Here is a 16,351-nt window from a genome sequence, read left to right as displayed (position 1 = left end):
AATTGTTCCTATAGGAAACATGCATATGCAATAAGGCAAATAATAGCTCATTTTTCCCATAGTATATCCATGATTTTTAATTTTATTAACACAATCTATGGAGTAGACAAAAGTATCAAGCAAAATTTACTTTTATAATTCTAGATCAGCATTTTTGGTTCACTTCAGAAATGCAGAAACATATTTATGGTTGCATAGTTTTCACTTTTCTGTGCAAAAGTAAAGTTAAGCTATGAACAGTAGATGTAATTTCCAGATCTAGTGTTATATTCATAATTCCACAACTGTTTTCAATTTGATACTGGTTGTTTTGTTCACTCACCTTAACAAAAAACTTCAGACACTACAGCTGTTGTTATTATGACCAGCTGTGTAAGTAGTATAGCAATGGAAAATGTGAATGGAATATAAAGGTTTATAAGGAAAGATAACCATTCGCTGTGTCTGATACGTTTTATGGAATAGATAGACATGTAAACCAAGCAGTGATTGTCCTGGCTCAGCTATACAACCTGCATTTTTTGTTAACACACATGCATACAAAATACTGCCTTGTTGCTTGAATCTACATGTATGCAAATTTGTACCAAGGCTGGGATTCGAACCCAAGTCTCCTGCTCACGAGGCACATGTGCTACCCATTACACCACCCTGGCACAATGGCTTTGCACAACTGCATGGACTACCCTAGCACACCTCCTTCCTCAATCCAAATTCCCGATCGTGCCATCAACTGTGCTGGAATTGCGCCTCAGAATCGAATGAAATGGGGGATCCTATGTGAAATCGAGGCATAGAGGCTTATAATCAAATGAGATTTGTTCAAAGTATTTTCATTGAGGGGAATCCAGTGGGGAAGCCAGTGGACATTCTAGTGAGATCCTCTCTTGCAAATACATAATTTGTGGCAGAAATTAGTCGATAGAGGAGCAGAAGCATAACATCTGTACCCTTCAAGTGCAGTTACAAGACACAAAGGAGGAACTAAATAGGTTGAGGCAGGTGAAGGGCGCCGGGGAATGGGAAATGGCAGTTGATTTAGAAGGCAGCTAGGAGGAGGAGATATTCAGACAGTTGTACTTTGCGTATAACCGATAGATTTGACAAACCATCAGAGTTTAGTGAAGAGGAGCCTCTTTTATCTGTAGGTGTAAGAAACATGCAGCAGCCCTCAGCAGTTCCGGAGCCTAAGTCAGTTGGAAATTGTAACAGAAAGAAGAAGGCTATGCTGCTAGGCAGTTCGTATGGCAGAGGTGTGGGCCAGCAGTTTCAGGAAGTGTTGGAGTGTGAGTACCAGGTCACCAGCATTGTGAAACCTAGTGCAGGGTTGGCTCAGGTGACTGTTCACATAGGGGAGTTATGTAGGAATTTTATAAAAGAGGATCAGGTAGTGATTGTGGGTGAAGCAGGGAGTAGTCTTGATAGGGATGGGGAATATGATGCAGGTGGTGACCTGGTAAAGCTTAATGTGCACTTCATGCTGATGTTTCAGTGTCATGATCGCCCTCATCTTAATGCTTCTGCTAGGCATGTTAACATGGGGTTGGAGAAGGCACTGGTGGTGGAGGGCATGTCTCACATTCCAGCGGTGGCAGTTGAGTCTATCAACAGGTCGGGTTTCACTAGCATTCACCTGCACCTCAGTAGGTATGGGAAGCGGAGGCTGGCAAAGTTTATAAGTGACAGTGTAGTGGGTGGTGGTGGATCACTCATGGAAAACTTCCTGTAGCAGTTGATGTTAGATTTTTTACGTTGAAGTTAGCTGATAGGCATCCCTGCATAAAGGAAGTCCCTCTAACAAAGGAATCACCTTCAGAGGATGTCAGGTATCCAAGTAGAGAAGGAATTAGCATATTTCATCAAAGTATAAAAGGTATTAGAGATAAAGTTAAGGAACTGCTTATGGATATTGACTCTGACAGTATGGGTATATTGGAGCAACACTTAAATAATTTGGCAATTCAGAAGCTTCCTTTACCAGGATACAGATTAGCTGACTGTTTTTCAAGAAGTTCTTTGGGGAGTGGGGGAGTGACCATGTACGTAAAGAACAGCATTCCATTTGAGTTCGTGGGTGTATCACAGCACTGCACTGAACAGCTATTTCAATGTTGTGCAGGGTTAGTTGAATTGAATGAAACTAAACTCCCAATTGTTGTTGTGTATAGGTCCCCTAACTCTGTCTTCAGAGCATTTCTGGTCAAATTAGAGAGGGCTCTTGGCGCACTTTATAGGAAGTACCAAAAATTAGTTATATGTGGTGACTTCAATATTAGTTTTGTATGTGATTGTACAAGAAAAAGATGTTGTAAGATCTCCTAAACTCATATGACCTGATGCAGATTGTTTTCTTTCCAACCAGGGTGCACGGGAACAGCAGCACAGCCATAGACAATATTTTTACTCATTCTTCATTACTAGATGGACATTCGGTTAATAAAAGGGTGAATGGCCTTATACACCATGATGAACAAATTTTAACACTAAAAGGTTTTTGTACTCAAACAAATGTTATGTATATGACTACAAACTGTGTAGAAAAGAAAACCCAGTGGCAATAGAGAGTTTTTTAAACCTCATTAAGGAACAAGAGTGGCAGGATGTTTATACTGCTGAGAACATAGATGACAAATATAATGCTTTCCGTAACACATTTCTCATGTTCTTTGAGAGTTACTTTCAACTGGAATGTTCTAAATGTGGTACTTCCAGTAAAAAGCAGCCTCGGTAGCTGACTAATGGGATAAAACAAAGTGTTAATTATATCAAAATGTTAAAATCAGTCTACAGTATCCCATTACAAACAGTATTGTAAGGTATTTTATTAGGAAGTCAAACAGTATGTGATACGCAAATAGAATAGCTAAGCCACAGTATAAATTAAAACCGTATGGTCAGTTGCGAACGAAGTGTCTGGTCAGCAGCCCAAGATCAATGATATAAAGTCAGTTCAAAGTAAAGATATTTCTGTTACTGATAAGTCAGATATATGTACAGCATTGAACAATCATATTCTGAGTATTGCTGGTGAATTAAATAAAAACTCTCTAGGAAAATGCTTTTCTAAGATTGATGTCTGAAACACTCCTCTGTGGTACTAACGAGGGGGAGATTGAGTCAGTAATTAAATCACTAATGACTATCATGGATATGATGGAGTGCCTAGCAGAATATTAAAGTACTGTGCTGCACATGTTAGTCCTGTACTTAGCCATATTTGTAATTGTTCCTTTAAGAATGGTCATTTTCCTTAATTAAACTTCTCAGTAGTAAAGCTACTTTACACAAAGGGAGAAAGGAGTAATGTAGACAATTTTAGACCTATTTCTATGCCATCAGTGTTTGCTAAAGTTATTGAAAAGGCTGTGTGTGTAAGGATAATGGATCATGTTATTTCACATGATTTTCCATCAAATGTAGAGTTTGGCTTTAGAAGTGGTTTTGATGTAACTAAGGTGTTTGATTGCATTGATCACAAAATATTGCTACAGAAGTTGGACCATACACGGAGTAGCTCACAACGGGTTCACCTCATACTTTAAAAAGGTCATATTTCACAGTGTTGAGGATGGCTGTGATGTAGGGTCTGAGTGGGGCATAGTCAAATGGAGGGTGCCCCAGAGATCAGTGCTGGGGCCACTCCTATTCCAGATTTACATAAATGATATGCCCTCTAGTATTACAGGTAATTCTAAAATATTTCTGTTTGCTGATGACACTAGCTTGGTAGTAAAGGATGTTGTGTGCAACATTGGCTCTGTTTCATATAGTGCAGTTCATGACATAAGTTCATAGATTGTAGAAAATAAACTAACGCTAAATTCTCAGCAAGGCTCAGTTTTTACAATTTCTAACACACAGTTCAACAAAACATGACATTTTAATTTCACAGAATGGGCATACCATTAGTGAAACTGAATGGTTCAAATTTCTAGGTATTCAGATAGGTAGTAAACTGTCATGGAAAGCACACATACAGGATCTTGTTCAAAGAGTTAATGCTGCCATTTTCACTATTCGAACGATATCTGAAGTAAGTAACAGTTCGACATGAAAAGTAGTATACTTTGCTTATTTCAATTCACTTATGTCATATGGTATTATATTTTGGGGTAAGTCTTTCCATTCTCAAAGGATATTTTTGGCTGAGAAACGGGCAGTTCGGGCTATAAGTGGTGTACATTCATGAACCTCTTGTCAACCCCTGTTGTCTAGTCTGAGTATTCTGACATTGGCCTCTCAATATACAGGGCGAGTCACTAACTATTGCCACCAAGAATAACTCTGAAAGTATGATAGTAGCTGAAAAGCTTGTGGGGCAAAAGTTGTGTGGGACAATGGGGGCCATAATATGATGTTGGTTTTTTGTTGCTAGGTCAGGTCACTTCAGAGATATGAAGGCCAACTTTGTTTTTTTAAATGGTATGCTATAGTTTGGTACTTATTTCCTGACAGCAGCTATCAAGACAAATTCAATGATGTGTAACAGTAAGATCTTTGAAGGTCAACAAAGGTCACAAAGGTGGCATGAACGTCCATTTAGAGAAGGTGTCCAAAGAGATGGCCATTGGTATCAATGCAGTGATGCAATCTTCTTATCATGGATTGAGTGGTATTCCTTATCACTTTGGCACTTATTGAAGCACATGCTCTGACAATTGTCTCTTGCATATCTGCAGGTGTAGTTGGAATGTCTTTATAAACAATATCTTTTACAAATCTCCACTAGAAAAAATCCAGAGGTGTCAAGTCTGGCAAATGAGCCAAACATGACACACATTGTCCATGTCCAATCCAGTTATTTGGGAATTGTCTCTGCAACTCATTTCTAGCCATCACTGAAAAATGTGCTGGTCGCCCATCTTGTTGATACTACATTCTGTTCCTTGTTCCTAAAGGTATTTCTTCCAATAACAGACCTAATGTTTCTTGCAGGAATGTGGTGTACTTCCTACCATTAAAATTTCCTCCAGTGAAACAGGGGCCTATAATTCTGTCCACCAGAATCCCACACCATACATTCAGCGACCACGGGTTTTGGTGTGCAACTTGCCGCAGCCAACATGGATTTTCAGTTGCCCAGTAATGCATGTTATTCAAACTAACATTTCCATGGTTCATGAATGTAGCCTCATCAGTAAATAAAATCAAATTAATAAATGTGTCATCCCTCTGAAGTTGAGCCCACTGGCAGAATTCAATGCAACTCATACAATTCATACCAGTTAATTCTTGGTGGAGACCAATATGGTAAGGATGATATTTATGGCAATGCAGAACATGAACAACACTACTGTGGCTCATGCCAGATTCCCTTACGATTTGATGTGAACTAACACAAGGATCTGAAACCACAGAGGCAAGAGTACCAACTTCCATTTCCTTGTTAGTAACTTTACTTTGCCGGATATGTTTCCGATGCATTAAAGATCCAATTGTTCTCAATTTATCATACACATATTTAAATGTATGACATGTAGGGTCAGTACATTTAGGATATCTTTCAATGTATAAGTCTCTTTCTCTCACTGAATTTCGTTGGCATACTCCATAAATGAGAAGCATATCGACTTGTTCTTCGAAGGAATACATCATTCATATTTGCTTGATTTGATGATACTAGTCTTACTATTCCTATTAGTGCTGTATTGTGAAACCATCAAATGGTGTTTACATGTCAATGGTACGTTAGAGGGATTAGCCATATTCGGCAAATATTGAATGATATACAGGAGAGAAATCTCAGAGCATGTGCTCTGATAAGTGCCGAAGTCATGAGGAATACCACTCCATCCATAAGAAGATTGCAGCACTGCATTGGTATCAATGGTCATCACTTTGGACACCTTCTGTATATGGACATTCATGCCACCTTTTTGACCTTCATTGACCTTCAAAGACTTTACTGTTACACATCATTGGATTTGTCTCAATAGCCACTATCAGAAAACAGCCATGTTTGTGCCTGTTGAAAGCATGGTGTAATCTTTTATTGAGGCTTACAAAAAGTGAGATGTTTATAACTTTTTTTTAATATGAATACTCAAATGCCTTAATGCACATCAGAAATATTCCATAGTCTCAGCAGCATTGAAGTCACTGAAAAATATCATTTCATGGTTTAGAAAATGGTTGTGAGACGCAGTACAAAATTGGCTATTCCATAAGACAAACATTTAGACATGACTGCACAATGTACTCCAATCTTGTCCACAAAAAATTTACATGCAGAACTTCAAGTTGCCCTGTGAGTTGCTGAACTACATATCGGATACTTGGAGTGGTTAATCTGTCCCAGACATGTGGCACTGATTAATTTGTTCATTTCATTAGGAAGAGTCAGCAATATCAAGACTGGGCCAACATTAAAAAGAGACATGGACCCTTCATGGATGTATACTTCTCCAATTTTCAGAATAATTTTTGTTGCACGTTTGTCTTAGGGAATGCGATAGTCAACATAATCACAGGAACACCACACAAATAAAGCATTTTTGAGATCTCACAGGATCATGTTGAATGGGCATATGGAACTCCATATCTTTATTAGTGTTTGAAGGATATTGTTAATGTGCAGTGGTAGTGAGATAAAATACTGCAATCACATGTGTGACTTTTCGGGGGGGGGGGGGGGGGGGGGGGCAATAGAGTCATAGTTCATCTTCATAGATGATAATGTACATCTGCATTCAAATTGAGTGGATGAATCTCTTTTAGGTGAAGCCAAAAATCTGCCTAGAACTGAATGCTATAAAGCATTGGGGAGACAAACTTCAGCATGGGCTCTTCCAGACCTCTACCCAACCCTTTCCCATGACAGGGAACTAGTTGGATGGGTTGTTTGGAGGAAGAGACCAGACAGGAAGGTCATCGGTCTCATCACATTAGGGAAGGATGGGGAAGGAAGTCAGCCATGCACTTTCAAAGGAACCATCCCGGCATTTGCCTGGAGTGATTTAGGGAAATCACAGAAAACCTATATCAGGATGGCCAGACGCGGGATTGAACCATCATCCTCCCAAATGCAAGTCCAGTGTGCTAGCCACTGCGCCCCATTGGTCGGTCAGGGAACTAGTATTAGAGTTCCTGGACCCCTTCTTAAAGAACATTCCCCATTGCTACAGAGCATGTGTGACAGCCAAGGCAGTCATATCCATTAGTGGCTGTTTCATTTTTATGTAAGAGGTCTTCCAGATTTTTAAAAATTGTATATCTTTTGTTTGAGAACTTTTCTTCTTTTAATTGACTAATACATGATTTTCTTGAGTTAACTTGTGTTGGTGCAAGTTGTAGCAGATTATTATTTGTCAATTATCTCATGTTCCATGTTCCTTTTTGTACATCTAATCAACCAAAATGAAACACTTGGCACAGGTACTATAGCTGTGTAATGAGTGACATGTAATGTATTAGACTACAGTACAGTCGGTGAAATAACTTGCATTTCTTGCACCAATTCATAGCATTGTTAGAGTCCTGTGTGTGGAATTTTATGTTGATTTGCCCATTGTTACTACTTGAATAGAAGGATAGTGCTAGATATTCATCTGGAAATGAATGTGAGGTGAAAAATCTGTCCCACAGTAGGTGTTAGATACTGGTGCAAAACATCTAACTTCCACTGTGGTTTTATTGGTGCTTGTTTTAATATTGCTAACACAACTTGAAGATTTCTGGTATAAAGAGGGTTATCCATGATATGTCATACATTTGTCCAATATATTTGAAATGGCTGTCAATAAAGACCTAACAGAGTTCATATCCCTTCGAGGCCACAGATCTCTGTACACCTGGTGGACAAACTCACTGAAGAGCCTTTCATGTGGATCCATTAATCCTTATTCCATGGTGGTCGAGGAATGTCAATAACTCCCTCATATGGCCCTCAATTGCAGAGATATTAGAAGTGATTGAGACCAGTTCATTGCCAAAGACCAAGGCATTTGTGTTACCAACTTTAACTCCATTTCTGAAAGCTCATTAATTTGTCACTGGTTTGGGACTGCTGTGTGCTTGACAAATCTTTGCCCGTCTTGATATCACCCTGTTTCTTTCGTTTTTTTCCCTTTTTTTTTTTTTTTTTTTTAACTAGCTCTGCGGCTTTGTATTTTGAAATGTCAGAAGTTGGCAGTATTTTGTAATTCTTTGTTCTTTCTGGATGTTGAATTTGTGAGTGCTAGTTGAAGGAACCAACAAATACACAGAGCAATGAGGTTCTAGTCCAGAACAGTAGTGACCGACAAAAAGTGAATAAATATATATTTTTTTATTACTTGTAATTTTACAAATCATAATGAAGTTCCTTTAATTGCAACTATATTGTTCATGCAACCAAATAATTTCTTCCATAGATTCATACAACTGATAAGATTCTTACACTTTTACAATAATGAAACATATGATCCAGACAGACAGTTATCCCCATCTTAAACTGAACAAGCCATGGACCACACCTAATAAGCCATAGGAAAATGTGTGCAATTAAACACTCCTGAAAGAGATCTAATAATACATGAGTCTTTCCCTGAATATGAGTACCTTAGCATCAGACGTGTTAGGTATAAGTGTACTACCTATTAGTGACAGATGAAAATTTGTGGGGGAGAAGGACTCAAACCTGGAGTTCTCACTTATCGTAAGCGATCACCTTAACCACTTCAGCTATCCATGCACACTTCCTGGACTAACTCAAACTTCCATATGTCACACTGTCTACATCCCCGTACCATAGTCTACTACATTCTTCTCTTAATGCTTGCTGCTTTACTTTGTATTCCCACAACAGTGAAAACGAGACTATGATGAATCAAGACCTTGATATTATCATATTGCACCTGCATCAGCATGTAATATTTACTTTTATGTCTAGACGGACAGACATTAATGATGATTAACAACCATCTGAAGTTAATTCAAAACAAATTTGCTGAATACAAATATCTTGGCATCAACTGCGTTAGGTACAAATGTACTACGTACTGGTCCAGAAGGCATGCACGGATGGCCAAAGTGGTTAAGGTGATCTGTCATTATAAGTCAGAAGTCCAGGTTTGAGTCCCAGTCTGGCACAAATTTTCATATGTCACTAATGGATAACACGTCTATAACCAACACAGATGCTGCCAAGATATTGATTTCAAATTAATTTCAGAAGGCTGGTAATTGTCATTAATGTCTGTTCATTCAGATGTCCAAGTAATGATAAGTAATAGTTCACTGCAACAATGCTGTGCATCAAGTACATTGTGTAGCTCAACACCTGTCATGTAATCATTTTCCAACTTGTTCCATTCATTGATGATTCATCTGCAATGAGGTGGATCATCAGTGAATGGAACATGTCAAGCAACATAATCATACATGCAGATGTGTATTTTACTGTATTTTGTGATTTTTAAGGCTTAACAATCATCTGTGAACACTATGTGTACAGACACAGCTATATGCACTAGGTGCTTTTTAAACGCAAATGTTTTATTTTTAACAAATCTTTACATAAAGTGTTACATTTTATCCACTATTATGACAACATGGTATGAGGTTCTCCCTCCCAATGAACACATTTTTGAAGACTGTAAGAAGACAGTTATATCTGTTGAAACTGGTTGTCAGAAATAAGAATGTATGAAGTCTTGGCTGCAAAAAGTTGTTGTCAAGTAAAACAGATTTCCTCCTCTGATTTCCCAGCACGAAAAAATTCAGTTTAAAAAATCTTGTTTCATCTATTGGAAATAGCTGCAGAATTCATATATTCTTTACTATAAATGTTGTTGTAAAGAGAAGCCTTGCAGCGCAGACTGAAACTAAAACAAGCAACCATTGTAAAGTCCTACAGTAGTTCATGTTTCCCAGAAGCTAAACTTCAGCAAAAGCACCAACATCTTTTGTAATTGAGAAAGAATTTTTTCAGCACTCATGGTACCTATGGAAAGAAATGACATCAACTAGACAGTGTGCAATGAGCAGATGTGTGTTTGATACAAACTGATAGGACAAAATATTGAGAGAGCTGACATTATTGCATTGATTTCAATGTACCCTCTGCGTTTTATTTTTATCCCATTTAAATAAATGTATTCTACTAGTTTAGTGTCATCTGTTGTTTCCCTCCCCCCTCCCCCCAAGCCTTGTATTTTGATCAGTTATCAAGATACTTAATGGGGCCTTCTTTGGATAATTTTTTTCATTAATTTTGGTAGCTATTATGTAGAACTCTGCAACAAAAATGTTCCGCAGTATGTATTAGTCAACTTATGTCACTACATGCTACACAAAAGCACAGTTAAAAAGTATGATCATTTTACAATGTATGATTGGAGAAATAGACCATGAAGGAGTTGTTATGTACAGTTTCTGTAAATCAGAATAAGTTTTCATCACTATGATGATACTGAGCTTAATTAGACCTGTCATGTATTCAGTGTGAAACATGTATCAATACCAAATCAAATTGATCAGTACTTCTCAAATTACAAATTCCTCATCTTGAAGTCTATGAACCTCTGCTCTTTTAAGTTTTATAATCAGTACAATTGATGTATATGTTTGTGATGTTATGTTATAACATCTATAAGTTTTTGTTTTCTTCTTTCATGCATTCCTATATCTTTGGTATATCCAGATATAAATTGTATTTCAATTTTGTCTTTTCTTGAGCTTTTTCTCCATTCAGTATCCTTTAAACACAATCTACCATCTGGAGTGTTATGAGACACATACTGTGCACTGCAATATCTTTCTGAATAGTCCTATGACTGTGCCACTGAAGATTATCTCAAAGTGGATTGTAATGTATGTTGCGACCTGTTGAACAATAAACAATCATTAAGTGTTTCAGTCATTCAGTCAACTGTTAAATAGTAGTTTGTTTTTTTATTGGTAACGTCAACTTGATCTAGATGTTTTGTGAAAGCAAAATTTGCAGATTTCTTTCCCAGCAAAAGAACAGTAAAAGTAAAGCAATGATCAAAGGTTGGTTTGAACACCATACTGCTTTAATAAGCCTGGTCCTATTGGATCCATGACTTCCTTATACCTTTGACCTAATTTACCCAACAAGTTATAGGAGAAACTACAGTTTGATTTGCAGTCCAAACCTGCTTCCTGGTTTGACCAAGTTATTTTTTAAATGATACCAATTTGCTTATTATGTTTGATGACAATGTGAAGGGGAAAAACTGTAGCCAAATGATATGTGTTTGTGTAATTTCAGTTTGGTACTTGGCCCTTTTATGTTAATATAAATTAGCTATCAGTATATGCATGTGATGAACCATTCTGTGTAGTTTTCAGCATAAAATATTTATCATTTATATATAATCTTATTAAAATGATCACTCAAAATAAATAAATACAGTGCAAAACCTGTCACAAAAATTAGTTACTTTTCTTCACATAATTATTATTATCATTATAATAAAACATTTTAATATTTGGTGTTTAATATTTTTTACTTTATCAAAAGATTTGCCTTCTGGAGAACAGCAGCAGGATCCTCTTCCTTCACATGAAGTCACTGTGCGAGGTTATTACAAATTTTCAAACATCTCTATGTTTTATGTATGTGGAATGGGTGTGTTTTCTAATTTTAAGTGTGCATTTGATAGCAGGCTTTTACACATCATTATGTTTGCAATTATTAAAGACTTGTCTTGTCACTATATCTCAATGTATTTTGTCTGTAGTGCATTACTTCTCTATTGTGTCCATTTCCTTTCTGATAATACCGGTTAAAACATTTCTCAAAAATGTTTTCAGTGACATCTTTATATTATCCCTGAATTTGTCTCCATAATATTCATACAGTTGGTCGAAATGTGGCTAACGCATCACAAAGTTCATATAGAATTTTCCGTTAGTCATTGCCTACTACCTTTCTAGTAATTCAGTTATTTACACACTTCTTTCTCTAAGTGTAAAAAATGTATAGCATCAACTCAAAGTAAACTGATTATATTTTGAGTATGGTAGCTTATGGTATGCCGAGTTGTTACTTTTGCTTTCAGTTCCTTTAATTTACATTAATATTGATCAATTATCTAAAAACAGGTTAAGTGGCATTAACATTTTTTTTATTTTGCTTCCAGTAGTTTTTTAATTGATTATGGTTTGCAAATATTAGTGCATTTGGAACATAATTGCATTGGCTTTGTCAGATACCATACTGTCAATCTATGTAATTCCTTCAGTGGAACTGGGAAACTATGAATGCTGTTACAAAAATTGCATGACTTTTGAATTTGTCATTATTGTGTCTGTGTTGCTTTGCACCAGTACCAATGTAAGTATAACACCACCAGTATTCACAAGAAAAGCATATTACATTTTTTAAATGTGTGCTGATTGATATTTTATCAATCTTACTAAAATAGATTTAACATATATTTAATCTTGCCATGTTAACAGTACTATTCAAAATAGCATTCTACAACAACAGAATCCATAAATATGCATTTATTTCCTAACAGTTGCAGTTCATAAGAATCACACTGCAGAGAAATCTTTCAACTGTTCGTATGTCATGTTGAGTAACACTGAAATTATCATGTGGTTTTATAATATATGCTTTCATAAGAATACTGAACACTACTACTAGATGTTCTTGCATAGGGTATGGGGGAACAACACCACTGAGAAAATGGAGCTACTGGAGGTCCATGGCTTGCAGTGCCATATGTATGTACTGAATAGGTGGAAACGTCAGTGACCACAAACATTTTAGCCAGACCTGGAGGCATTCTCAGATAGCCTGATGGTGAGGATGACTGCTTGCAAAAAGCAGGAAACTCAGGCTTGAGTCCTGGTCAGGCACAAATTTTCAGTTGTCACAACCCATGCATTACATTGTATGTTCAGCATATTTGGATTTTTTGTGCTGATATCGTGTCGTGCATTTCATCTTCATTGATTTCATCCATAGCAGTCCACTCATTTCCAGGCACTTTATTGAATTCAATTCATATCAATCCTTTGTGCAGGATAGGTGCTATTCCCACATACCACATGGGAGGAGTGTTCAGAACTCATAGGTGAAAACAACAGTGACTACAAATGTTTGAATCAGGCCTGGAATTATGTTCAGATAGTTTAATCGTCAAGGCAAGTGCTTGTTTGAATCCCAGTCTGGCACAAATTTGCAAGTGTCACAACGTATTCATTGCACTGCAAGTTCATCTTATCTGAATGATTTTAACTGATATCATTTCATGTCGTTGCATCTTCATTGATTTCATCCACAGTGGCCCACTCATTTGATCTCAGTGCATATAATTTGGTTCATTTACAACACCATTTTACTTCTGTTATCGGAGTTCACTTACTTTTTATTATTTGTGGAAAATCATGTTTTGCACACAGCTGTACTGTCGCTTTCTTGAAGTATTTTTATTTTATTTTCTTTTATTTATCTTTTTTATTTTTTTTTATTTTCTGACATGTTCTGAATCCTGCAGGATCTCCTCACCATGGATCTACTGAAACAAAAAGTACATCTAATCTAGTTTTGTTCACAAACCAACCATCCTCAAGTATAATGTGACATTAATAATCAGTTGCATGACAAATCATAACATTAACACGTGGGGCCATGAAGTGGATTACACTGATGGCTCGATGGCTGATGGTCACGTTGGCTTTGCCTATGTTCATGGAGGTCATATAGAATATCACTCCTTACTAGATGGCTGCAGTGTTTTCACTGCAGAGCTGGCAGCCATATCTCATTTTCTTGAGCACATCCGCTCATGCCCAGGTGAGTCATTTCTCCTGTGTACTGACTACTTGAGCAGCCTACAAGCTATCGACCACTGCTACCCTTGTCATCCTTTGGTAGTGACCATCCAGGAGTCCATCTATGCCCTGGAACGGTACAGTTGTTCAGTGGTGTTTGTCTGGACCCCAGGTCATGTCAGAATGAACTTGCCGACAGGCTGGCCAAACAGGCTACGCGGAATCCACTTATGGAGATCGGTTTCTCTGAAACTGACCTGCGTTCAGTATTATGTCACAAGGTTTTGCGGCTTTGGGAGACGGAATGGCATAACCTCTGTACGCACAACAAGCTGTGTGCCATTAAGGAAATTATGAATTTGTGGAAGACCTCCATGCACGCCTCCTGCAGGGACTCTGTAGTTCTCTGTCGGCTCTGCATTGGCCATATGTGGCTGACGCATGGTTACCTCCTCTGTCACGAGGACTCACTTCGGTGTTGCTCAGGAATAACGGTCATCCATCTCTTGCTGGACTGCCCACTTTTAGCTACTCTGTGGTGAACTTCTAAATTTCCCAGCACCCTACCTTGGGCAACAATGCCTCAACAGCAGTTTTAGTGTTACATTTTATTCATGAGGGTGAGTTTTATCATTTGCTCTAAGTTTTAGCACATGTCCTTTGTCCCTGTGTGTCCTCCACTCTAGTGCTTTCAGGGTGGAGGTTTTAATGTGTTGCAGAGTGGCTGGCATTTCCTTTTTATCCTCATGGTCGGCCAGCCATGGGAACCTGCTTACTTGTTTTAACCTCTTCTACCTGTATCTTACATCTTTGTGGTTTTCTTGTCCCCTTTTGTCAATTTAAGTGTTTGTTGCCCTTCAGAAATTGTTGTGATTTTTCCTTTCACTCTGTTTTGTGTTGTAAGTCTCATTGTCTTATTCTCACCTTGTGGTATTGTTTTCTTCACAAGGGACCGATGACCTCGTAGTTTGGTCCCTTCCCCCCTCTTTTAAACCAACCAACCAACTATTAACATGTGTCATGCCATAAACCAACATTACTCTTCTTAGTAGTCATGATTTGTCATGTATCTCAATAATGATGTCACGTTACACTTGATGATGAGCCATTTCTGATAAAAACTGGCTGTTTAATAAAGCGACCATACAGCTATGTGCAAACCATTATTTTCAAAAATTCATAGAAATTCTAAATTATCACCTCCTCAAAATAAAATAATGTTTTTATCATTTGTTTCATCACAATGGAAATTGCTTGTTGAATAAAATTCATTCAAAACAATTTTTTTACATAAAATGAAGCAAGGGGTTGCCTTAGATTATAAACATCTTGCCAAAACATTAAAACTGTGGTCACTAAAAGTTCAAGAGCAATAGATGAATATCACATTGAGTACATTTTGCAGGTATTAACTTGCAGCTCTTCAGGAACATTGTGAAATTCAACGCCTTTTGAACATAAACCATGCTTGCACTTGATTTCACAGTGACAGTCAGAAATGTTCCCCTTGATTATATTGTCGTGTGTGTCAACAACATTAAACAGTATCAAGCCCCAGATCTATGATATTTTGGAACTGGGGCAAAAACTTGATAGTGGGCCTCTCCCCCTCCCCCCTAAAGTGTTTGAGACAGGACATCAAGGAGGAAAAAAAAGAAAAAGAAGTATGTTTGTTTCAAAAATATGTTCATGTAGTGCACATCTTTCAGAAGAGTTTGATATATAAAACATATATGTTCAAGGAAATGTTAAACATGTCATTCAGTCAATCAAAGTGCCATGCCTCTTCATACAACATTCTTCTATGATATGCCACGGTATTTCCCTCTGTGGAATTGAGACAACGGAAATTAAAATGTCCTGTGGTGCCTCTCCTGCTCCCACTCAGCTGGTTTGACATCCTACATCCCTAAAAAAAACTCAGTTAATACTGAGTGGGATTATTTGTGACTGAGAGAATAAGAACTCTTCAGAAAATTTGTACTCTTTATTGCCTATTAGCTAATAACTTTATCTTTTGTTTGATGTAAAATTAAATACAGGAAACATAAAACCAGTAAAGACAAGAGACAAGCAAGACACAATGAGTTCAAAAAGTAGTGGCCCGAAATTTTCATATAAATTTGGAATCATATTCTTCCATATAATTTGAATGATGTACTTGTTTCTTCTCCTTCCTCATTCTAACTATTCCTGCCATTGTCAAAAATTATTCCCCTGTTAACGTCACTAACCCTGCCAGAATCACCAGTTCAGTTGTCCTGCGTCTGTTCTCCGGTTAGGCTTTATTATATGTTCGTACAAGGCATTTTCCTCGCTATTCCAAGAACAGAACTTAAGTGGCTGCCAACCAGCGACTGTGCACCTGGCCATTAGTAGTATAGCGATCTGGCAAAAATTTTCTTTCAAAATTTCATTTTTTCAGATACACCAAGAAGATAATATGTGATCATTCTTTCCTGTTATTCCTATTAGTAATTTATTTCCACTTTGGTGGTTTAAATCTCTGGATTTTGCTAATAATTATAACACTGGTGTTCATTCGCACACCTAGTCAACCTATTCAGGTTTATTTGGCTCAGCTCATACAGCCCTGTCTCCTTTTGTTTTCGGGAAAGTTTTT

General features: G+C 37.4%; 1 protein-coding gene and 1 non-coding gene across 2 annotated transcripts in view; one reads left to right on the top strand and one right to left on the bottom strand.

Moving 5' to 3' along the window:
* The window catches only part of LOC126297950 (titin-like), an 817,179-nt gene that overhangs the window by 777,269 nt on the left and 23,559 nt on the right, over positions 1-16,351 (top strand). Inside the window, exon 41 of the mRNA XM_049989271.1 lies at positions 11,465-11,524. Coding sequence (XP_049845228.1) covers positions 11,465-11,524 — 60 coding nt within the window. The remainder of the gene's footprint in view (positions 1-11,464; positions 11,525-16,351) is intronic.
* Trnat-cgu (transfer RNA threonine (anticodon CGU)) lies at positions 585-656 on the bottom strand. Its single transcript has one exon. It is a non-coding gene; the product is annotated as a tRNA-Thr (tRNA).

The sequence above is a fragment of the Schistocerca gregaria genome, chromosome X, assembly GCF_023897955.1.
Source record: "Schistocerca gregaria isolate iqSchGreg1 chromosome X, iqSchGreg1.2, whole genome shotgun sequence".
Lineage (NCBI taxonomy): Eukaryota > Metazoa > Arthropoda > Insecta > Orthoptera > Acrididae > Schistocerca > Schistocerca gregaria.
This window is presented reverse-complemented; position numbering and strand designations above follow the sequence as displayed.